This window comes from Balaenoptera borealis (genome assembly GCF_965194805.1).
Source record: "Balaenoptera borealis genome assembly, chromosome: 8".
Taxonomy (NCBI): domain Eukaryota; kingdom Metazoa; phylum Chordata; class Mammalia; order Artiodactyla; family Balaenopteridae; genus Balaenoptera; species Balaenoptera borealis.
The window spans coordinates 114,007,387-114,032,296 of record NC_138865.1 but is presented as its reverse complement, the minus strand read 5'-3'; the positions used below and the strand labels follow the sequence as shown (position 1 = coordinate 114,032,296).

General features: G+C 43.6%; 1 protein-coding gene across 30 annotated transcripts in view; it reads right to left on the bottom strand.

The window, feature by feature from the left end:
- Positions 1-24,910, bottom strand: part of RALGPS1 (Ral GEF with PH domain and SH3 binding motif 1) — a 285,958-nt gene that overhangs the window by 223,743 nt on the left and 37,305 nt on the right. For 28 of the 30 annotated variants that reach the window (XM_082402645.1, XM_082402646.1, XM_082402647.1 and 25 more), the window contains 3 exons: positions 19,551-19,672; positions 16,260-16,367; positions 4,988-5,038 (listed from right to left, as the gene is read on the bottom strand). In XM_082402645.1, coding sequence (XP_082258771.1) covers positions 4,988-5,038; positions 16,260-16,367; positions 19,551-19,607 — 216 coding nt within the window. In that variant the 5' untranslated portion in view covers positions 19,608-19,672. Of the gene's footprint in view, positions 1-4,987; positions 5,039-16,259; positions 16,445-19,550; positions 19,673-24,910 lie in introns of those variants that run through there. The other 2 variants (XM_082402641.1, XM_082402637.1) reach the window with 2 other exon arrangements.

The window sequence follows — 24,910 nt, the reverse complement described above, 5'->3', positions numbered from 1 at the left end:
AGGAAGGGTGAAGCTGGGACTGCACCCAGCCTTGCCAGACTGAGCCCGTGCTCTCCAGCACACCGGGCAGCACCAGCGGGCCTAGCAGCTGGGCTTGGATAGAAAGTGGGCTGAGTCAAGCACAGAGCGTGCACATTTTCAGCACATTCTAAGAACAGCAGTTCCCCCTTGATGCTCCACGTTAAAACTAATGACAAAAACAATTCCGACGTTCAAATTGGTCTCTGAGAAACTGTTGGGCCTTCAATTCCACAGGCTGGGAGGTGGGCATAATGACAGATAGATTTGGTAGGTAAGGCTGAGGGGAAAAATGCCACCCTGAAAATGTACCCTCTCCCAAGGCTGCTGCCACCGGGACCCCTCAGAAAGCCCTCCTTCACAATGCAGCCCCCACCCCGAGCCATGGCAGCCAGGAACCCACCCAGGCCTGCAACCCAATCCACTACGGTGGGGATGGGGTTCTAGGCCACAGCTAGTAAGTTACACACAGCTGTGAGCTATTATGCTATAAAGTTGTATCTGCGTTAACTCGCCAGTTTTTGATAAAATTGGTCACTTGTTGGAGTCACTGGGGAACAGGGCAGTTATGGTTCCATATTTGCTAACTTCCATTTTCCTTGCTCTCTGCCAATCCTTAACTCACCATCTCCCTGGCTTCCTCTAAGCCCTGGGCCGATGCTCTTGCGGTCCCCCTTGCAGAAATGAGCAGAAGCCACCGTTCTACCCTCAGTTATCAACAGCAGTTGGAAATCTGAATCTTCAAAGACTGAGCTCACCAGACAAAACCCTTGCTTTGGGGGAAGTGGTTACACCGCAAAACAGGCACCCTGGTAATCACGTCCCCTTACTTGGTACGCCCTCCTTGGCAATGTGCCTAAACTTGGCCAGATAATGTTCTGCTACAGTGCGTCTCCTCTCATTCAGTCATTCATTCACTCTTCACTCATTCAACACATATTAACTGAGTATCTACTATGTTCCAGGCACTGGGATTACAACAGGGTCTCTCAGGATGCAGCCCTTCCGAACCAAGTGAGCATGAACTCCTTCTCTGCCCTGGTGCTTCCAAAGACCTTTGGGAGAAGCCAAGGAGGGAGGCCCACCTCCATGTGTGAATGGTAGGAGGGAGAGAAGAAAAGGAACTAAAGACAAACAGAACTGCAAAGAAATGCTCAAATTTAACTAGTAGTCTGCTGGTTAATAGTAATACTGATATTATTATTTTAAAACTATTATACGTATATATGACGGGATAATACAAAAAAGTAATTATTTATTGTTGTTAGGAACCAGAACTGTCAGTGTAAAAGAAAACATATAAAAACCAAGGGAATTAAGTTAACAATCCTGGAATGTTAGGTTTGAATCCTGGAATGTAAGATGGAAAGATCAACATTGTATTGGTCGTGTTTCCACACGATAAAGTGGTATAACGAACAATCCTGAAATCTCAGAGGCTCACAATGACATTTATTTCATGCTCATCGGTCAGCTGATCTTTGCTGGGTTGGCTGGGCTGTGCCAGGTTAGGCTGGAATTCAGGCTTTGGGTCGGGGTCAGGTCATCTTTAATGTCCTCATTTGGGGACTCGGGCTAAATGCACAACAGCTATGGGTCCCTCACAGAGAGTGGAGGTTCCGAGACGGCTGGTGAAGCTTCCTGCCTCTTACTGGCTCAGCTCACCACTTGCATCCCATCACTTGTGCCCAAGTCACGGGCCAGGCACAAAGTCCATGGGGTGGGGAAATATACACCACCCGCAGGGGAGTCATGACAAGGATGAGGAGGGAAGGAAGGATTGTGGAGAAATAATACTACCTACCCAATCATGAACTCATGACTTTTCCTTTTAAAAAAAAATTATTTCCTAGCCCCGTCCACCAAAAAGGCCTAAAAGCAATGGCAATCCAGTAGCAATGAACATCCTCTCACCCAGACTGCAGGTTTCTAAATACTACCCTCCACTAAAAGAAACCAGGACCCCTGAGGGAATGCCTGATTCCAGGTCTTCAGCAGGAAATTAGCGTATCTTGTTGTATCAAAGAGCAAGGAAGCTATCAAAAAATAATGGGATCAAGGGGCTTCCCTGGTGGCACAGTGGTTGAGAATATGCCTGCCAATGCAGGGGACACGGGTTCGAGCCCTGATCTGGGAAGATCCCACATGCCGCGGAGCAACTAGGCCCGTGAGCCACAACTACTGAGCCTGCGCATCTGGAGCCTCTGCCCCGCAACAAGAGAGGCCGCGACAGCGAAAGGCCCGTGTACCGCGATGAAGAGTGGCCCCCGCTTGCCGCAACTGGAGAAAGCCCTCGCACAGAAACGAAGACCCAACACAGCCAAAAATAAATAAATAAATAAATAAATTTATAAAAAATAATGGGATCACGTTAAAAGGATACAGGAGATGACATTAAAGGGCTCCCATTGGTTAGAGGTGGGATAATTTATGCATCAAAAAGAATAGTGACTACAACTGACTGAAATGGATTCCCAGCCCCACTCTAACCCTATGGAATCAGAATCTCCAAGGATAAAGCCTAGGCATCTGGATTTTTTTTTTACGGAGCTCCTCAACTGATTCTGATGCACAGCCAGGGCTGAAAGGCACCAGGTTTCCCGATCTTCTGGGAGTCCAGACCACTCACAATGCCCATCTTGCTCTCACATGCTGGCCTCTGCTTCCTGTAAAGTCTCATCTACATCAAACTTACAAGTGTCCCTTATACATGTGCTTCCGACTCTGGGGTGGTCCAGCCATAAGGTGGCAGACATCATCAAGGGGAAAAGTTGCAGTTTTCAGTCTGCTAACAGCAATAACAAGAGCAGAAAAGCTGGGACAGCTCCCAGGGTGCTCCTTTTAACCACAGTTTTGACAATGACAATGAGTAACAAACTCTCCCGTCTTTAGCGAACATATCATAGATCTAAGACATAAAGGTTTAGGGTTTCTCCAGGTACCTCGAAGCAGTTCATTCTTAATCCTCACTCTGCAGCAGAATCACCTGGTCAGCTTCTATACAAAACACAGCTGACTGTGTTCTAGACTCTAACCCAGAGACTCAGATTCCATGGTCTAGGGTGGAGTCCAGGCACCCCGTGTCTCCAAGGCTGCCCAGGTGATTCTGATGTGCAGCCACGATTGAGAACCACAGCTCCAAGCCGGTCTTGAAAGCAAAACATCTCCACCTTAATGTCTTGTGACAACTTGAAACGAGATATGCCCTGGAAGAGGCACCTTCCGAACTGCAGTGCCCTGGGAAAAGTCTCGGTCTGCCCCTCCTTGTGCCTCTGAAGAATTCCCCATCCCTTCCCTCCTGCAGTCAGCCCGAGCAGCCACCCCAGCCTCCCTGGGCTCACAGCAGGCTGGGCTGTCCTTCTTGATGCTCAGGACAAAGAATAAAGATCCAAGCGTCTAAACTGCTCCAGATCAAAGCTAAGCAGAGAACACGAGCAGAGCTAGGTTCAGCTGAGAACTAAGGCAACCATCGCACAACTACTCCCCCAAGAGGCCCCAAGATGTAGTGTGTTGGGTTGTTTTCTGTTTTTGTTTTTGTTTTTAATTAGAAAGAATGTGTAATCCCACATTAGAAGAAAATAGAAAAAGACTGGAAGTCAGCCAGTTCAAAAAAGCAAACATAGTTCTGCCCCCCCAAACCTAATGAATACAACACACACACACACACACACACACACACACACTCACACACACCCAAATACAAATCACTGCCACGTCTTCACACAAATGCTGAGTGCAGCTACCAATACTAGTTTTCCCCTGATTTGTAGTGGGTTGGATGCCAGCTCTAGGAAGGCCTGGATCCTTTGTCTGGCTTTGTATTAAAATATGCTGTTCTTCTCAAAGTCTGTAAGAAGAAGGGCATCATGTTAAGAGTGGTGTTCTGGAATTCACACCATAGTTTTGACATATCACCCACCCACACCCCTCTTCTCTGAAATCTGCACCCCACTCACAAGGCTGGGTCCTCTCAGCTGTTCTCGCTCATCTTGGCCACCTACTCCTGACCTGAGTCTCTGAACCAGCACCGGACACGGGACTCAGCGGGGCTGGACTAAGATTTGCGGGTTCAGGTGTGGAAGGTGGCTTCCACGGCATCACATAAATATGGGCCCTTTGGCGAGGCCAGGTTGGACCACAGGGGCAGACAGGACAGAGGGCAGGAGAGAGAGGAGAGGGGAAAGCAGAGGAGAGGGAAAAGCAGAGGAGAGGCAGGGAGCAGGGAGAGGGCTTGCGTCCTGCCCGGCTCTTCAGGCTGCCTGAACTCCATGCCACAGGTTCTGAAAGTGCCTCCTTTATGCTTGTAACAAATTCTTCTTCTGCCTCTTCAGCTACTCGAAATGGATTTCTATTACTAGATAACAAAACCAGAACCCTGACTAAAATAACTGTAAAGCCTCGTTATCAACTGCTAAACATTTCCAGGGATTTTTTTTCGAAGACTAAAATCAACTTTTTTTTTTATTGAATATGCTGTTTCTAAAAATATATGTATGCTTTTAACATGAATATGTATGTGTTTTGCTGCGGCAACTGGCTTCAAAATCAGAAACAAGGCAACCACCAGAATTTGGTATCAACAGAAAGAAGGCTCTCTAGGAAACGTTCTCTCCCATCTCTGTCTCAACAGTGAGCATCTCCAGCAGAGGTGACCTGGGCAAAGGAATCAGTGTGGCCAGGCCTGACTCAGGTGTGAAGGCGGTAGGCACCGACTGCCCACAGCCCTGCCAGAGGGGGCCAAATGCAGTGACATCCTCTGGAGAACCTAAACACCTGACTCAAAGAGTGAGCACCTCTGAGAATGGAAAGCTCCTGGATGCTCTCTTTAATGGGGGCTTAAATCAATAACATGAGTTTATAGAGACTTGAAGAGAGAAACCAGGAAACTGAGTCAGTCTAACATGGCCGACTAAATCCTCCCCTCCCAGCCCCAGCATTAGTAGCACAGTGTAAAGGACAAGGTACAGACCTCCGGCTGGATGGCTTTAAACACGGGTATGTCCATTAATGTGATCTGGCTCTGCAACAAAAGAGAATCGGGGTTAGAAAATACTGGAAACCAAAAACAGCTGTCATGTGACTTTGAAACTATACAGAGTAATAAAGTAATAAAGTTGTAATAAAGTACGACGCTTAGAAGTCGTACTTTCCCCCTTGAAATGAAAATCAAGATAGAGTAAAAAATTGGGTAAATTTTGAAAATGCCTCGCCCATTCCTTCCCTCTTCATAAATCTTGATCCACCCTTCCTTCTCAAACATGAGACGAACTTCCAATTTAAGAATTGAGGGACTTCCCTGGTGGTCCAGTGGGTAAGACTCCGCGTTCCCAACGCAGGGGGCCTGGGTTCACTCCCTGGTCGGGGAACTAGATCCCACACGCATGCCGCAGCTAAGAAGTCCGCATGCCGCAACTAAAAGATCTCGCATGCTGCAACTAAGTAAAACACAGCGCAGCCAAAATAAATAAATTAATTTTAAAAAAAGAATTGATAATAGTAGTTTGGAGGGTGGGAGTGAAAGTAAGGGGAACATTTTAAGTTTGGATATTTTCATTCTATTCGATTTTTTGTTTCAAGTATGAATTACTTTTACAATTTTAAAAAGTTGCAGACACCATATTATAAGTTAGCATGCTAAACAGAGACACTATCTATTACTGTAAATTTAATTTTTTTTTAAATTGTGGCTTATAGAAAGTGTACGTTTCTTCTGAAGCCTAAGCCTCCTCTAAATTATACGGTAAAGTGCTATTCAAGATGCATCCACAGACCAGTGTTGGACCACGAACTGTTTATTCCACCAGCCCACAATGAGATAATTACGGAATTTGAGAGCAAGCATTTGGAAACTTTTACAGCAATCCCCATGACATTTTTATTGTATTTTTTCAAAGTATCAGTCCTTAACTGATTGGAAAGGAAAAAACTGGTCCTTTATCACAGCTAGCTTGGGAAGCACTAGTTCTGTCAACAGGGAAAACATACATCCAGTTAAAAATCTGCTCCCATCGCTAGAAGCTCAACAGGTGACAGTAAGAGAAAGCGTCACTGCTGACAGTTTTGCAGGCCAAGGCATGGACTGGGCTGACTTCACATGACCTATACCTATCTCCATATGTCACATGGGATGCCAGGAACCAGTTAACAGATGCTTCTGTGACAGGCCAGGGAAAGGAGAGATGAGAGCTTCTGGATGCCCACTAATAAGAGAAGACACCTGTCCGTTGTACACAGGGCATCTGGGAGGACACGATGCACTTAACAGACGTGGGCTCTGGAATCCACGGGGCTTGGGCATGTGTCTGGACACCATAACTTAATAGCAATATTCTCTTTGACACATGACTTTAACCTCTCCCAGTTTCAGCTGCCACATCTAGAGTATGGTGACAATAATCCCTATCTAATAGGATCGTTGTGAGAATTCACGGCAAGAGGTACAGAATGCCCGGCACCTAACAGATGCTCTCTCTATATACGTGTATGTGTACATATGTGTGCATATGTGTGTGTGTGTGCACATACACGTACCAGGCATTCTGTGCCTCTCGTCTTGCATTTTCACAAAGATCATATATATGTTTACATATCATAATTTTTTTGGCAAAAGAGGAGTCACATAGATGGGCTCATGTATTGGCATATGAACTTATGGTTCCTGCCCAATACATGAGCTAGGAAATAAGAGACCATTAATTTGTTTGAACATCCACGCTTCAAAGTTGCTCTAAAAAATACTTAAAGGAGGCTGTTACATCAAGTCAGCAAATACTGTCACGAGAAAAAATCTCGTGTCAAGAATACATTGGAGAAAAATGGCAACACACATGGTATGTCAGCTGTAACCACAATCCAGGGCTTAGGTGCAGAATTGTGGTCACCTCTTGGCACAATTTAAAGGTGGTCCAAGATCACTGGATTTCTGGGAAACACAGGATGCAGGCCAAAGCATACCATCCCCAGGGCTGAGCAGGAGATGGAAATAAGCAGGTGGCTTCATCCCTCCAAGGGGCTGGTGCTCGTCATGGGCACCAAGGTGAAATGCCTCCACTAACAGAAGCTCAGCAGAGAAGTGGATGGCACCAGGGAGTCCGAGCTCTTCCACCTCTGGGTCCACCCACCTGTAGCAAGCGGGCCCTGAACGTCAGCACAACGTGAGTGGTTACTATGTGCTGAAGCCCGCAGGCTTGTGTGAGTGGCCCAGAGCTACAGGGCCCTAAGCTCCGTCCCAGGCAGTGCAAACAGACTGGCATTTCTCCTGCCAGACCCATGGAGATTGTTAGCCAAGTGCTCCTCACACGTGGATTAATTCTGCCATCCTGGGGAACAGAAAGGCCTTGTGAAAACAGGAGATTTGAGCTGAGAGCTCACAGGGCCTTGGAAATCTCTCCCGCAGTTCAAGTTAACTCCCAATCCGGAAGAACCGGCAGGATGCTTGCAATGTCCTTTAGGAAAAGAACCAAAAGTCTGCTAATATGAAAGTGAGAAAACTTCCTGTCCATCCTGCCATCAGTTCTAGGGTTTGCTACTGAATTTCCAAATGATGTATTAAAATAGTGACTTCACATTTCATAGTTTTTTGGATGGTCCGAGTTTCAAATATTCTGATTCCCACTCAGACCATAAATCAGAAAATGTGTGCAGGTATTTTATTCAAGACAAACCACAACAGAGGACACGAGACTGAAAATAGAATGGTTGGTCCCAAACACACATCAGAGGGTTTTCAGAAGAATCTCTCCTATTTCTATCTTCTCGATTCTGACCAAAAAAGATGCAGTGTCCAGAGCAAGAATACATAGATAGATAGGTAAAATCATCAGATTATAAATTTCATGTCATTTTACTACAAAGCCAAACACATGTAGAAAAGGCTGCTGATGAGCAATCCTTCTCCAGAAGTTGGAGGCAGGCAGTTTTACCAAAAGGGAGGATGTGGGTAGGAGTGGGGACCAGAAGGCGAGGTCAGGTCCTGTCCCTTTTCACAGCTGGCTCCCAGGCTCCTAGGGGTGTGGCACAGCCTCAACAAAAACACAAGACAATGAGGCCCTCGTGGTTCCTGCAGTGGTGAGGGCACGTGCCTGTGATGAGGACACTCAGGAACAAGTCTCTTAATGGCTTCTCCTTATTTTCGAAAATAAAGCCTTAATACGGGATGTCCAATTAAGCTAGTCACCTGGCAATGCCTTCCTTCACCCTAACCCCTTCTCCCACCTCCTCCCTCCTAGCCCAGGGACCCCTACAAATCCATGCTTTTTAAGGAAATGGCCAATCTCCACATATTACAGGACGTTTCTGTAGAGATGAAGCCTTCAGAATGGAGAGACCTAGTGGATCATGTCACAATACAGCCGGACAGAAAAAGAGGTGGTGGTTTTATGTGGATAAATGACAGCAAATTAGCCAAAAAGAAAACAAGCTGGTTTTTGCATATGCTGAATGTAGTGTTTTTCCCTCTAACAGTGGCTGACTAAATCCCCTCTTCCCAGCCACAACCCTATAGCATAAGGCTCTCCCTGAGTCCAAATAAACAAAGAAAGCTGTTGGTAAATCAGTGGTATGTCTTATAATAGAAGATATCTTTCAATTTGCATTTAGATCAATCCAAATGAGCCCCAGGAGGGCTCACAGAACAAAAAGTAATCAGCTCCAAAGATACATTCCTGCTTTTACTCCCAGAGCTGCTGTGTCTGACAATTTTAGAATCATAGTCAAGGAAATGCAAATTAAAGAGGAAGACACCATTTGTGGTCCATTAGTGCCATCACAACTAATGGGACTACGAGTTGCTCTGTTCTTTTTGGAAAGTAATCTGGCAGTAACCCATAAAAAGAAACGTTCTTAACATTTTATTTATTTTTTAATGTCAAACTTACAAAAAATTTGCAAGAATAATATGATAAACTCTTTAACCTTTCACCTAGCTTCATTATTAACATTTGGTCTCATTTGCTTTATTTTTATGTATATAATTATATATATATATATAAAAAATTATATACACACACATTTTTTCTGAACCATTTGAGAGTAAAATACAGATATTATGACTCTTCACCTCTTAATCCTTCAGCATTTTATTTCCCAAGAACAAGATGATCCTCTTACATAATGATAAAATTATTATACTTAGAAAATTTATCATTGGTACAACCGTATTATCTAATATACAGTCCACATTCAAAATCTGCTAATTATCCCAATACTGCCTTTTATAGCAAGTTTTTCTTCATCCAGGATCAGGCACTACGTTTAGATATTATCCCCTAAAAATTGAAATGAGCATACTGTTGACACAGCAATACCAATTCATACAGAAAGAAAAGCACTGGTATATAAGAGGATTATAGAGAGAGAGGTCTACATTTAGATACAGAGATGAATATAGATGCTTACTGAACAATTATTTGTAGTAGTAAAAATCTGGAAGCAATCTAAAAGGCCATCAGAAAAGGAACTTGTTGAAAAAAATTATGGTACATGCAGACTCTGGCATATTATGCGGCTATTAAAAATAGAGAATTAAATCTATACATATTGATCTAGAAGAATGTCCATGATCTGCTGATGATAAAGACAAGTTCCTGCTTTGCTTTGTGCTCTGCTTCCAGCCACTGGGGAGAAGGACTGAGGTCTAGCTGCAGAGCACCCCACTAAAACTATAAGGACCTCTGAAATGATCTTAACCCTTCTGACCATAAAATGACACACACTAACAGAAAACCACATTAAACAAATGCATGGTTTGATGACTTATTATAAGATGAACACCTTATAACCATCATCCAGGTCAAGAAACAGCCACCCCAATCGATGGCAGAATGGACCCCAGAAATGTGGTATATACACACAATGGAGTATTATTTGACCTTAAAAAGAAAGGAAATTTTGACACATGCAACAACATAGATGAACCTCAAGGATATTATGCCAAGTGAAATAAGCCAGTTACAAAAAGACAAACAAACACTGTATGGTTCCACTTATATGAGATACCTGGAGTAGTCAGATTCATAGAGACAGAAAGTAAACGGTGGGGGCTGGGGGGAATAGAGAGCTGTTTAATGGGCGCAGAGTTTCGGGTCTGCAAGATGAAAACAGCTCTGAAGATTGGTTGCACACTCGTGTGAATGTACTTAACACAACTGAACTGTACACTTAAAATGGTTAAGACGGTAATTTTTGTGTTACACATAGTTCACCACAATTAAGAAAAAAAAAGAGTTCCTCCATGTGCCTTGTCCCAATCACAAGTCCCTCCCTCCTGCCAAAAGTAACCACTATCTTGACTTTCCTCAAGTTTCTCTATAATTTTATCACCCAAGTAGTCTACCAAGACTATATCTTGGTATTGACCATTCTGGGTTGCCCCGGCATGACCAAGAACTTGCATTGAGTGCCAAGATTTATTTATTGGATCAATGGAATGTCACATACAAGGGGGAAATCCAGTTCAGAGTTGGGTCATCCTCCTTGTCATTGGAATGCTAGAATTCCTCAACTGAGTTATGAACTTGGTTGTGGGGGGGGTGGTTCCAGCCAAGATGGAGTAACAGTATATTCTTTCAATATGTAGGTTTGAATCTTTTTTTATTTTGTGAACATCTTCTTAAATTATAGTTTAAGTATTTGTTCAGTTTCCTTGCCTTTTATTCTCCTCTTTCAGGGATTTACATTATCTGTATGTTGGATCTTCTTTGCTTATCATTAATATATGTCACCTTTTTTTATGAATTTCTTTCTTTCTTTTTTTGTGGCTGCATTGGGTCTTTGTTGTTGCATGCGGGCTTTCTCTAGTTGTGGCAAGTGGGGGTTACTCTTCGTTGTGGTGCATGGGCTTCTCATTGCAGTGGCTTCTCTTTGTTGCAGAGCACAGGCTCTAGGCGCACAGGCTTCAGTAGTTGTGGCTCGCGGGCTCTAGACTGCAGGCTCAGTAGTTGTGGCGCACGGGGTTAGTTGCTCCACTGCATGTGGGAACCTTCCCGGATCAGGGCTTGAACCCGTGTCCCCTGCATTGGCAGGTGGATTCTTAAACACTGCACCACCAGGGAAGTCCTATCACTTTTTTCAAAGTCTTATTATCTCTTTCTTCATTTATTTTGATCTTAAAACTTTTCCTCCCTTAAGGCGTTTTCTGTTATGTTTAACTATTCTTGTGTTCCTTCTAGTTCAACATTCATTTCCAAAATAACTTTTATTTTCAATGCTTTCCTAACTCTGTCACCTCATTTCTGAGATTTTTCTATTTCAGACTTATGTTGTTCATGTCTTACAGTGTGATCTTAATATCTTCTCTTAGCTTATTTTGAAATAGAAAGGTTATAGTTTTTATCTGTTTTATGGCATGTCTTTCTGGCATGCTTTCGTTATCTACAGGATTCTGTCCTTACTCTTTTTTTCTTATAATAACTTTGAAAGACTTGATATCAATCATTTTCTGTTGTTTATTTTTATGTAAAATTAGTTTTCCTAATTTTCTAGAGGGGAACATGGTTCAGGGTAGCTTTTCTAACTTCACATAGCTCTTCTTTTGGTTACTTTCATGTAGTGTTCAACAACATGCAGTTGCTTTTTGAGATTTCACACACACACACACACACACACACACACACACACACACATTTATTTAGACCTCCTTTTTCCTTAACTTTCCCTATCCTGATCATTTTCAGTCCACTCCCATACTGAATTTCTCTTTGATATGAAGCCTTCTTCTGGAAGTGAGCCCTGGTTGGTTGGTCTCAAGAGCTCATAGGGCTAGTCCATAGATCTCTTCCACCCATCCATTATCTGAGTGGTCAAAATTCCTGTCAATTTCAGTTGGTATTCTCACATTAACCTGCCGAACTTTCCAGTGAACTCCTGATGGAAATTCTGGGGTTCTCCTATTCTCTAGTCTGTCAAATGCCCCAATACTTACTTCTGCTTTCTCTTATACTGAAGCTGATACTCTGTAGGTCTTTTTGATACTGGTGGAGTATCCCCAGCCATTTGTATTTTGGGTTTGATAGGGATAACTTGACACCTAATTTTATTGTAAATATTTCTCATGGGTTTCAGGGTTTGCTATCTAGTTGTTCTGGATGTTTTTATGTGGGGATTCAGGGAGAATAAAGAACTATGCTGCCGCCACCGCCATCTTCCCAGAATCACTCAAATGATTTTTTTACTGGACTCCTGTGTCTGGCTTTTTCCTTTCTTTCATATTATTAGACAGGAAACTAAAATACCAGGTGGTCTGGTTCAATTCCAACACCTGGCAGCTCCAATGCTTCCCCAAAGACCAAAGACTCCAGGGGACCTGGCTTCACATCTAAGCTGAAGACACGCTGGCTCTGGCAGGAGTAGCCAAGTGTTAGTACTGCACCCTCAGAGCATTCACTGCCCTGCCCTACAGTCTTCCCAGACTGGGCTGGGCTGAGCAACACTCTAGGGCTGAGACTAGAAAACCAGGCCCCAAATCTCACCAAGGGGTCTGGCTGGACAATGATGTTCTAGGCGCAGCCTAACTCTCTGCCCTTCCACGTGGGGGAAAGGGATTTTTAAACCTCATTATTGCTTCATTCCTTTCACGAAGCTAAAAAACACAGCTCAAAAATACAACAAGCAGGACTTCCCTGGTGGCTCAGTGGTTAAGAACCTGCCTGCCAACGCAGTGGACACCGGTTCGAGCCCTGGTCCAGGAAGATCCTACATGCCACAGAGCAACTAAGCCCATGTGCCACAACTACTGAGCCCGCGTGCTGCAACTACTGAAGCCCACACGCCTAGAGCCCATGCTCCACAACAAATAGAAGCCACCACAATGAGAAGCCCGCGCACCGCAACAAAGAGTAGCTCCCGCTCCCTGCAACTAGAGAAAGCCCACGCACAGCAACGAAGACACAACGCAGCCAAAAAAAAAAAATACAACAAGCAAACAAAGGCAAATAGAATATAGAGGCTAAGCCATCAGCCAGCAAGGTCCATGATATCTTCTAAAGGAGAGAGACACACTATAGTTTTGTGCCTGAGAGGACAGACTAGCACTACACCGTCTAATACAGTGGCCACTAGCCTCACGTGGCTACTGAGGATCTGAAATGTCGCCAGCACTCTAAAGTATAGAAGACTACATTGAGTTTTGAAGATTTAGTGTGAAAAAAGAATGCAAAGTATCTCAACAATTTCATGTTGCTTACAGGTTGAAATGATAATATTTTAGATACAGCAAGTTAAATAAAAAATATTTTTAAAGTAATTTCACCTTTTTTAATGTGGCTACTAAAAATTTTTAAATTGCATATGTGGCTCAGATTATATTTCTGCTGGTCTAGAATGTCAGAAGCCCTGGTTTTGTTTTTTCGTTTTTTTGTTTTTAATTTTATTTATTTATTTATTTATTTATTTATGGCTGTGTTGGGTCTTTGTTTCTGTGCGAGGGCTTTCTCTAGTTGCGGCAAGTGGGGGCCACTCTTCATCGCGGTGCGTGGGCCTCTCACTATCGCGGCCTCTCTTGTTGCGGAGCACAGGCTCCAGATGCGCAGGTTCAGCAATTGTGGCTCACGGGCCTAGTCGCTCTGCAGCATGTGGGATCTTCCCAGACCAGGGCTTGAACCCGTGTCCCCCACATTGGCAGGCAGATTCTCAACCACTGCGCCACCAGGGAAGCCCGGAAGCCCTGGTTTTAAAGCCCAGACAGATAATGCCACTTACTATCTGTGTGAAGAGGTGATTTTCCTCTCTATACTGGTGACAGTATACTGGGAGTAATAAATATAGCTAATTTGTAAGGCTGTGGTGAAAAGTAAGTTAGATTAATGCACGTAAAACATTTAGCACAAGACCTAGACAAAGTAGGTGTTCAAAAGTGGGAGCTGTCTTTGTTATCACCATCCAGCATTAGGTGAATAAATCAGGAGATGAAGGTTTCAGACCTGGCTCTGCCCACATCTGGCTATATGATCCAGGTTAAAAAAAAACAATCTCTTAGATCCTTAGTTTCTTTCTTAGAAAATCGGGAGCTAATAATCTGCCGCATCAGGTTGTTCTGAGGATTGAATTCTTCTAGTCAACGTGTACTATGAGGGTGGCACTATTCTGGGCAATGGGGAAAGAGCCGTGAAAGAGTTAGATAAAGTTCCTGTCCTTTGGGAGTTTGCATTCTAGTGGAGGAGACAGACCATACAAAACACTATTACAGAATGTAATGTTGGGCAGTCATTAGAGATATGAAGAAAACAGAGCAGGGTCAGGGAAGCGTGTGATGTACAGATGCTACTTTAGCCCGTGAAATTCCTGTCTAAGGGCTGACATCTGAACACAGACTGGGAGACACGTGGGAAAGAGCCATTAGGACAGAAGGAAGAAGAAGCACAGGACCCTGAGGCAGGGGGATGCCATGTGAGTTTGGGGAAGAAAGAGGCAGCTGGCGTGTAGCTGGGGAGCACGGAGATGGGGCAGGAGAGGAGGCTTGGCCAAACCACGGGGCCCTGGAGGCTCGTGAGGAATTCTGGATCTCATTCTAGTATAAGAGAGCCTCTAAAGAGTTTTACACTGGTTTTAAAAGGATCCCTCAGACACACTGAAGGAGGTGACATATGTGCCAGGCTCAGCATGGCCTGGCACAAAGTAAATGTGGGAGCAAGTGATGGCAGAGCAAAGAGATGGGGCCCACTTAGCTCCATAGACCCCTGGAGGGCACCAAACCTGTTACAGCAAGGGGACCGGGAAAAAGTGGGCATGGCCAGAAATATTTCCGTGGTTCTGCAGAGAAATGCAGCCCTGGGCAGCGCTTGCAATCAGGTCACCCCAGAGCCGACGTCCTCCCTCCACCCTCAAAGTGCAAAAGGAAGAAACCAGGTCATGGCAAAACGAGGAGCCAAGGCTGCTCCTCACAACAAAGAAGCACAGGGTCAGACCAGCAGCAGCACACTGGCTGAAGGAAAAACAATTTTTTTAAATTTATAATTACAGAATTTGTTCAAATAATCTTGTCTATCATTGTAGAAAACAGTCATCATAAAAATACAGAAAGTACAAATAAACAAGAAGAAGAAAAATTAAATTCCAATTATCTAGAATCCTACAACCAGAAACTACAGTAAATAATATGTTTGGCTATATAGGCATCCAGATATTTAAGAATATGTAAACATCAAATCTAGACCTTTTCTTATGCAAGTATAAATATGTAGGTGTTGTGCATGCTTTTTAAAAATGGCACTATTCTCTGTAAGTTGTGATGTAACCCAGCGGTCCCCAACCTTTTTGGCACCAGGGACCAGTTTTGTGGAAGACAATTTTTCCACCAGGTGGGGATGGGGATGGTTCAGGCGGTAATGTGAGAGATGGGGAGCAGCAGATGAAGCTTCGTTTGCTCGCCCGCCACTCACCTCCTGCTGTGCGGCCCGGTTCTTAACAGGCCCGAGGACTGGTACCGGTCCTCAACCCAGGGATTGGGGACCCCTGCTGTAACCTGCTCCTTTCACTTACTATTGATATATATTGTGTACGCCTTCCAAGGTAGTTAAATTCCTAGATAGACAGCTTCCTGTTTTTTTATCCTTCAAAGTTATTTATTATTTTGCTTTCATATAATTATATTATACATTCCTTCTTTAATTTTTTAAAATTTTTATCTTTATAGCAATGCAACAAGTATTAAAATAATTTTGTAATGCATCTGTAACCAAACAGGTACAAAGGTTTTTCTGCTCAAACAATTTTTCCAAACCAGGTATTATAATACACCTACTGAAAATATTTGTGGGTTTTTTTATTTTAAAAAAATTTTTATTGAAATATAGTTTATTCACAATGTTGTGTTAGTTTCAGGTGTACAGCAAAGTGATTCAGCTATATATATATATATATATATATATATATATATATATATATATATATATATATATATATATATATATATACACACATATATATTCTTTTTTTACATTCTTTTCCATTACAGGTTATTACAAGATATTGAGTATAGTTCCCTGTGCTACACAGCAGGTCCTTCTTTGTTGTCTGTTTTATATATAGTAGTGTGTATATTTTAATCCAAACTCCTAATTTATCCCTCCCCACAGACATCACCCTTTTTTAATGCCACATGGTATTTCATAAAGAATACTTTATTCGGCAATCCCCTATTGTTGGATATACGGGTTGTTTCCAATCTGAGCAAACAACCCTGAGCAGTGACCCCCTCGAGCTCCCCTTTGTGGTGCCCAGCCACCCGCATCAGCCCTGTTACTTACAGCAAACTCCTCGGGAGTCACTTTCAGGACATCGAAGACAACGGCATCGTAGCTCTTGCTGGCATAGTCGCAGCCCTGGCCCTCCAGAGAGTCTGAGCTGCTGCTGCCCTGCGGAGGACAGGGAGAGATGGGGCCGCCTGAGCAGGCTGGCTGACTCCCCAGTCACTGACTCCCAAACCTCAGAACTGAGGATGCAAGAGGGGCAGAACCGTACAATGATAAAAGCTTCTGTTGTTTAGTGCTTTACCCTTTTCCAAGCACTGTGTTAAGCACTTCATATGCATAATCTAATTTAATTCTCATAACAACTCTCTGAGTACACACTATTATTATTCCCATCCTACAGATAAGGAAATAGAGGCAGTGCTACTTCCCCAATGTATCTCACCTAGGAAACTGAAGAGCCAGAATGTGAGCCAGTTGTATATCTCTCTTACCCCTCAATCATACATGCCCTCACTCACTACACCCCAACTGCTTCCAGCTGCCTCTGTTTTGGGGGAGGGGCGCAGTGAAAAGATACATCCCGCCCTTCACATCTTAGGAGGCCTGAGGAGATCACCTGTTTTGTTATGTTTTTCAAACATTACCTGGTTTCACCTTTTTTTTTTTTTTTTCTACTTAAAGTCATTGCAGGAAATTATTATACAAAATGTTAAACTGACTCTCAAGGCTTATTTCACCTAGGGGCCACTTGGAATTCAAAGCCTGTTAGCTGATGAGGTGAGAGGTAATCGGCCAGTTTTGGAGACGGCATGAAAGTTATATTTAGTACAGCCCCTTGTTAAGAAGAACACCGGGAGTCCTGCCTGTAAAGGAAAGGTCTCCCGTAAAAGAGCGAGTTAAACTCCCCAAATGTGGCCAGTTACATGAAACCCAACACTGCAGGGATCCCAGAATGCTGAACATACCTTCTCTTCAATTTTACTTAATTCCATCAAATTCTACTTTGGGGAACCAGTAGAGCTTACCACCCCAAAACTGTGCCCTGTTCATAAATGGTTTTATTCGTCTCAACCTGTGAAGAGGGATTTTGTGGTTTCCATTAACCTCAACATCTTGGACCGGGATTTAGAGAATATGCTTTTATTAATTCCCCTTTATTTCACTCTTTCCAAAATGGCTATATCTGGAAAAACTGTGCAATCTTACTGGAAACTAGAGTGTTTTTAGGCCAGGGAGGGAAACCAATAGTCAACAACTGAAAACGTAAGGTTAAAAAGAGGAGCAGAAACTTAAACCTGTAGGTTTCAATAGGCCTCTGTCATTTAAAGGCTGCCAAAAACTCTAAGATGATCTGAAGAAGCTCTGAGCTCTGAAGTCAGACAGCCAGCTCCACCCGAGCTGCTGTCTGACCTCTTCACTTCGCTGAGCCTCAGCTACCATCTGTAAAATGGCACCATTAGAACCCGCTCCCCAGGGCTGTGGCACAGGTCATACAAAATGAAGCTTACAAAGCAACTGGCAGGATCCCCTCCCTGGGCGATGCTGATTCAAGGGGCCTGGGTGGGCTCAGGCATGGCTATTTTGAAAGTTCCACGGGCGATGGGACATTCTCCTCTGAGGAGAATCTGTGTTAAACTTTTGAAAAGTAATAAAGACGAATCCTGAATGCTTCTGGAATTGGCCATCGATTCTACCCCTCGGTCTTACAGACCCTGAGCAACGGCTACCAATAAATCATTCTGCACTTCCATGTTCCCCTTCCACGGAGCAGCCTGAAGCAGGTGACGGGGCTGACCTTCTTCCGGGGAGTGTAATGTCATCGTGGTCAGGACCAGCGGCTCCAGAGTCACAGAGGCCTGGCTGTGAATCCCCACCCACCGCTGACCAGCTGTGTGATTTGAAACCAGTTCATTCACTGCTCCCTGCCTCAGTTTCCTCGCCTATAAACTGGGGGTGAAACAACAGCACATGCCTGATGGAGTTACTGTGAGGATTAAGTGAGATCACGCCTGTGGAATGTACAAAAGAAGTGCCTGGTATATAGTTAAGCACTAAATCATGGGTGTCTATCTGTATAAACGTGTCATTCAGTCACCAAAATGTATTGAGCACTTCAATTAGACATGCATTCATTTGTTCATTCATTCAACAAATATTTATTGAGCTCTCACCTCGTTCTGGATACACATATACACATATATTTGTATATATACACATATATGTAGATATATATGGTATATATGTGTGTTTGCACACATATGTGTATGTATATATATATACACAGATGGAGGCTAAAAAAGAAAGAAGTTTTACTCTAGACGGAGTGTAAACTGCAAATGGAAAGTGAAGTCTGATTCCTCCAGTTACCAGACAGAGTCCATTCCTGGAATTTCAGGTTTTATAACTTTCCTGTAACACTCCATTGCACCTGCCCCAAACATACACACTCATACAAGGGGCCTTATTTAATCAAAAGTTGCCCCAAATACATTCAGTGGTAGCGGTGGAAGTGGTGGTGGTGGTGATGACGACGCAGTAACTTTATTTAAACCTATATTGGCGCCATCTGGGAATTTTAACAGGTACCCACAAGTCTGCTTTCAGAACCAGAGATCAAACTAAGGAATTTTTTTAAAGGGTTATAAGAAATGGATTGGTTCCTGTGAATTCTAGCTGATTGCAGGGGATCATTTCAAAAGCCCAGCTCGACCATGAGGGCCTTGTGAGTTCAGAACACGGAGCGCCCCCTTGTCCGTTTGTCACAGGAGCCCAGCGTTACGCATCTGACATGGTGGCCTCCCCAGGCCTCAGATGACACCCCCTCCCCCGGCTGCCTCTGTTCTATTACAGAACTTGGAAAGCAAACTCCCAAACCCCCAGGGCAGGGGCCCGAGCCCAGGCCACTCTCGACCACCAGCCCTTACAGCCATTTCCTCCTGGGCAAGGTAAATAGGAACACGGGGCCAGCTGGAAGCATTTCTGTCTGACTTCATTCCAGAATCTGTGACCTATTTATAATCAGCCACGGCTTTGCTTGGGAAAGGTCTGATCTCTTCTTGCCACCAAAATGGAATGTGGCACTTGCTACGACTGGACTAGGCAGGTATTTATTTTTCTTTCAAGAGAACGACTTCAGAAAACACACTGATCCTCAGGGCTGACTGCCTCCCAAATCTCACGCCTGGCATGGCTGGTCGGGAGGGCTAAGAACGGTGGCATTCATGGAGGCCTGCAGCCCCTGGGCCAAGACTCAGGGGGCCTGGGTCAGCTGCAAGGAGCCCTGGCCCACCCATCCCACCCACGGCCCTGGCCCCGGCCCCGGCCCCGGCCCCGCAGCCCCAGTACCTGTGGAGTGGCAGAGGTGACCAACACACTAGCCATCAGACCATTCCTCTTGTACATAGTCTCCGGGCCACAGGGAGCTTCAGGACAGCCTCTGTCGGTGACATAACCTGTCTGGAGAAGTCCTGCAACGCAAAGGGGCTCATAAAAACCAGCCTTCAAACCCAAGCTAATCCCACCCTGGGACAGAGTTGTGCTGGACTTGAGCTGGTGACCCCAGAGGAGACCTTCAAAGAAAGGTTACAAGCTGGTGGCCTCAGGCTAAATATGGCCCACAGATGTAGTCAGTTAGGCTTGCACAGGTTTTAGTATTTTTTAAATTAATTACCAACATTTAAAAATTGGAAGGTTTCACACAGAATTCTGGATTTGTGACTTTTCTGGCAGCACTGGGCCCCATTCCTGCATGACGGCCATCAGCTGGGCTGGGCAGCGCTGCCCCTTGTACTGGTGCACTTACCGGAGCAAGTGCCTTTCAGACCCCATCTGGCCTGTACAGCCACTTGGGGACCTGCCTAGCTCCTGCAGACACTAGAGTTTGTGACCTTTGTTTTAAAAAGAAGGCAGGTGAAGAAGACAAACTGAATCTTCCGTGTTTCCCTGCGCACCACACCATTCCATCAATAATAATAATATGGATACTAGCTAAGACTCAGAGAGTTCTCGCCACGTGCCATGCACCTTACTTACAGCAACTCCTCTAATGCTCACAACAGTCCTTGGTAGGTCCTGTTATTACCTCCATATTCCAGGTGGGGAATTTGAGGCACAGAGAAGTTAAGTAACTCGTGCTTTGGTGTCTTTGCTCATGCCGTCCCACCAAACCATCATTATTCAGGACCTGGCTCAAATGTCAAATGTCATTTCCCCTGGTTATCGCACCTGGACCACTCAAACGAGAACCAGTGCTCTCATACCAACGTGTACATGCCCCTAGTAGGGCATTTATCACATCACTGAACATCAGAGCACTGTAGCCACCACCAGATTTTCCCCAGGAAAGCGATCAGGATGTAATGGGGGAAGGAAAGCAGAAGGCAAAGGGACCAGCTGGAAGCCAACTGCAATTATCAGGCAAGAGACAAGGGTCCTCTGAGCTAAAGTGGCAGCAGTGACACCAAAGAGAAGGACACAGACTGAGAGACGGTAAGGACAGAAATGAAACAGAAACTGATGCGGGGGGGAGGCAGAACCAGCTGAGGATGCATGGCTTCTCGCTCGAGGTACCAGAGGCACAGCAACTTTGGAGAACAGCTTGGCAGTTTCTTAAAAAGTTAAACATCAACTTACCAAATGACCCCGCAATTCTACACCTAGGTAACTATCTTTAAAATATATGAAAACATATGTCCACACAAAAACATGCACACGAATTTATTCATCTTAGCCAAAAGCTGGAAACTAAGTGCCCACCAACTGGGGAACAGATAGACAATGTGATATATCCACACAATGGAATACTACTCAGCAATAAAAAGAAATGGAACACTGATACAAAGTATAACATGAATAAACCTCAAAAACATCATGCTAAGTGAAAGAAGTCACACAAAGGATTGTACAATATGAGGCCATTCTTATGAAATGTCCAAAAAGCCAAATTCATAGAGGGGGGGAGCACATCAATGAGAGGCTGGGGTGGAGGCAGGACTGACTGCAAATGAGCACAAAGGATTTTTCTGGGGTGGTGGAAATGTGCTAAAACTGGATGTGGTGATGGTTACACAGCCCCAGAAATCCACAAAGCCATAGGACTGTACACTTGGAATGAGTGCATTTTACAGTAGGTAAATTAACCACAGCAAATGCAGCAGCCACCAGGTGTCTCATGATGGTGACCTGAACGTACACATTTAACTCCCCCCTTCCACAACCCTTTGAAATAATCAAAGACATATTAAAATACTAAAAACAAATTGTATTAGCACATGATGACAGACAATGGTTATTAATAAGCAAAAACACTTTCAGGATTTCCAGGGGCAGAAGAGATGGGCCTCACCAGTCCTTCCCATCAGGAAACTTACACAAGCCTCTTAGATAGCCTCATCCACCAGAGGGCAGACAGCAGAAGCAAGAAGAACTACAATCCTGCAGCCTGTGGAACAAAAACCACATTCACAGAAAGATAGACAAGATGAAAAGGCAGAGGACTATGTACCAGATGAAGGAACAAGATAAAACCCCAGAAAAACAACTAAATGAAGTGGAGATAGGCAACCTTCCAGAAAAAGAATTCAGAATAATGATAGTGAAGATGATTCAGGACCTCGGAAAAAGAATGGAGGCAAAGATCGAGAAGATGCAAGAAATGTTTAACAAAGACCTAGAAGAAGAAAAGAACAAACAAACAGAGATGAACGATACAATAACTGAAGTGAAAACTACACTAGAAGGACTCAATAGCAGAATAACTGAGGCAGAAGAACGGATAAGTGACCTGGAAGACAGAATGGTGGAATTCACTGCTGTGGAACAGAATAAAGAAAAAAGAATGAAAAGAAATGAAGACAGCCTAAGAGGCCTCTGGGACAACATTAAACGCAACAACATTCACATTATAGGGGTCCCAGAAGGAGAAGAGAGAGAGAAAGGACCCAAGAAAATATTTGAAGAGATTATAGTCGAAAACTTCCCTAACATGGGAAAGGAAATAGCCACCCAAGTCCAGGAAGCGCAGCGAGTCCCATACAGGATAAACCCAAGGAGAAACACGCCAAGACACATAGTAATCAAATTGGCAAAAATTAAAGACAAAGAAAGATTATTGAAAGCAGCAAGAGAAAAACAACAAATAACATACAAGGGAACTCCCATAAGGTTAACAGCTGATTTCTCAGCAGAAACTCTACAAGCCAGAAGGGAGTGGCATGATATACTTAAAGTGATGAAAGGGAAGAACCTACAACCAAGATTACTCTACCCGGCAAGGATCTCATTCAGATTTGATGAAGAAATCAAAAGCTTTACAGACAAGCAAAAGCTAAGAGAATTCAGCACCACCAAACCAGCTCTACAACAAATGCTAAAGGAACTTCTCTAAGTGGGAAACACAAGAGAAGAAAAGGACCTACAAAAACAAACTCAAAACAATTAAGAAAATGGTCATAGGAACATACATATCGATAATTACCTTAAACGTGAATGGATTAAATGCTCCAACCAAAAGACACAGGCTTGCTGAATGGATACAAAAGCAAGACCCATATATATGCTGTCAACAAGAGACCCACTTCAGATCTAGGGACACATACAGACTGAAAGTGAGGGGATGGAAAAAGATATTCCATGCAAATGGAAATCAAAAGAAAGCTGGAGTAGCAATACTCATATCAGATAAAATGGACTTTAAAATAAAGAATGTTACAAGAGACAAGGAAGGACACTACATAACGATCAAGGGATCAATCCAAGAAGAAGATATAATAATTGTAAATATTTATGCACCCAACATCAGAGCACCTCAATACATAAAGCAACTGCTAACAGCTATAAAAGAGGAAATCGACAGTAACACAGTAATAGTGGGGGACTTTAACACCTCACTTACACCAATGGACAGATCATCCAAAATGAAAATAAACAAGGAAACAGAAGCTTTAAATGACACAACAGACCAGATAGATTTAATTGATATTTATAGGACATTCCATCCAAAAACAGCAGATTACACTTTCTTCTCAAGTGCGCATAGAACATTCTCCAGGATAGATCACATCTTGGGTCACAAATCAAGCCTCAGTAAATTTAAGAAAATTGAAATCATATCAAGCATCTTTTCTGACCACAACGCTATGAGATTAGAAATCAATTACAGGGAAAAAAAAACATAAAAAACACAAACACATGGAGGCTAAACAATACGTTACTAAATAACCAAGAGATCACTGAAGAAATCAAAGAGGAAATCAAAAAATACCTAGAGACAAATGACAATGAAAACACGATGATCCAAAACCTATGGGATGCAGCAAAAGCAGTTCTAAGAGTGAAGTTTATAGCTATACAAGCCTACCTAAAGAAACAAGAAAAATCCCAAATAAACAATCTAAACTTACACCTAAAGGAACTAGAGAAAGAAGAACAAACAAAACCCAAAGTTAGCAGAAGGAAAGAAATCATAAAGATCAGAGCAGAAATAAATGAAACAGAAACAAAGAAAACAATAGCAAAGATCAATAAAACTAAAAGCTGGTTCTTTGAGAAGATAAATAAAATTGATAAACCATTAGCCAGACTCATCAAGAAAAAGAGGGAGAGGACTCAAATCAATAAAATTAGCAATGAAAAAGGAGAAGTTACAACAGACACCGCAGAAATACAAAGCATCCTAAAAGACTACTACAAGCAACTCTATGCCAATAAAATGGACAACCTGGAAGAAAGGGACAAATTCTTAGAAAGGTATAACCTTCCAAGACTGAACCAGGAAGAAATAGAAAATATGAACAGACCAATCACAAGTAATGAAATTGTAACTGTAATTAAAAATCTTCCAACAGGGCTTCCCTGGTGGCGCAGCGGTTGAGAATCTGCCTGCCAATGCAGGGGACACGGGTTCAAGCCCTGGTCTGGGAAGATCCCACATGCCGCGGAGCAACTAGGCCTGTGAGCCATAACTACTGAGCCTGCGCTCCGCAACAAGAGAGGCCGCGATAGTGAGAGGCCCGCGCACCGTGATGAAGAGGGGCCCCCGCTCGCCGCAACTGGAGAAAGCCCTCGCACAGAAACGAAGACCCAACACAGTCAAAAATAAATAAATAATAAAATAAAATAAAATAAAAAAATCTTCCAACAAACAAAAGTCCAGGACCAGATGGCTTCACAGGTGAATTCTATCAAACATTTAGAGAAGAGCTAACACCCATCCTTCTCAAACTCTTCCAAAAAATTGCAGAGGAAGGAACACTCCCAAACTCATTCTATGAGGCCACCATCACCCTGACACCAAAACCAGACAAAGATACTACAAAAAAAAAGAAAATTACAGACCAATATCACTGATGAATATAAATGCAAAAATCCTCAACAAAATACTAGCAAACAGAATCCAACAACACATTAAAAGAAGAAAAGAGATGGGCCTGAGGGGAGAGGAGCCAGCCTCTGAAATAGAAGCAACACCTCCTAGGAATCAAGTGGGTGGGACCCTCCAACAGAAATCTCCAAGAAAGCCCAGAGACTTCCAAGTGGGGAATCCAGAAACGGAAGAGTCCAAAGGCAGCTGAGGGGATGAGGCTGCCAGGGCTGTCTCAGACCAGACAAACCAGCTCCCATGGACTGGGGTTGGGGCCGACTCAGCCAGGCTGTGCTGATGGATGGAAGCTGCTCATCCATCTGAACAAAGTGACTCGATCCTAGCC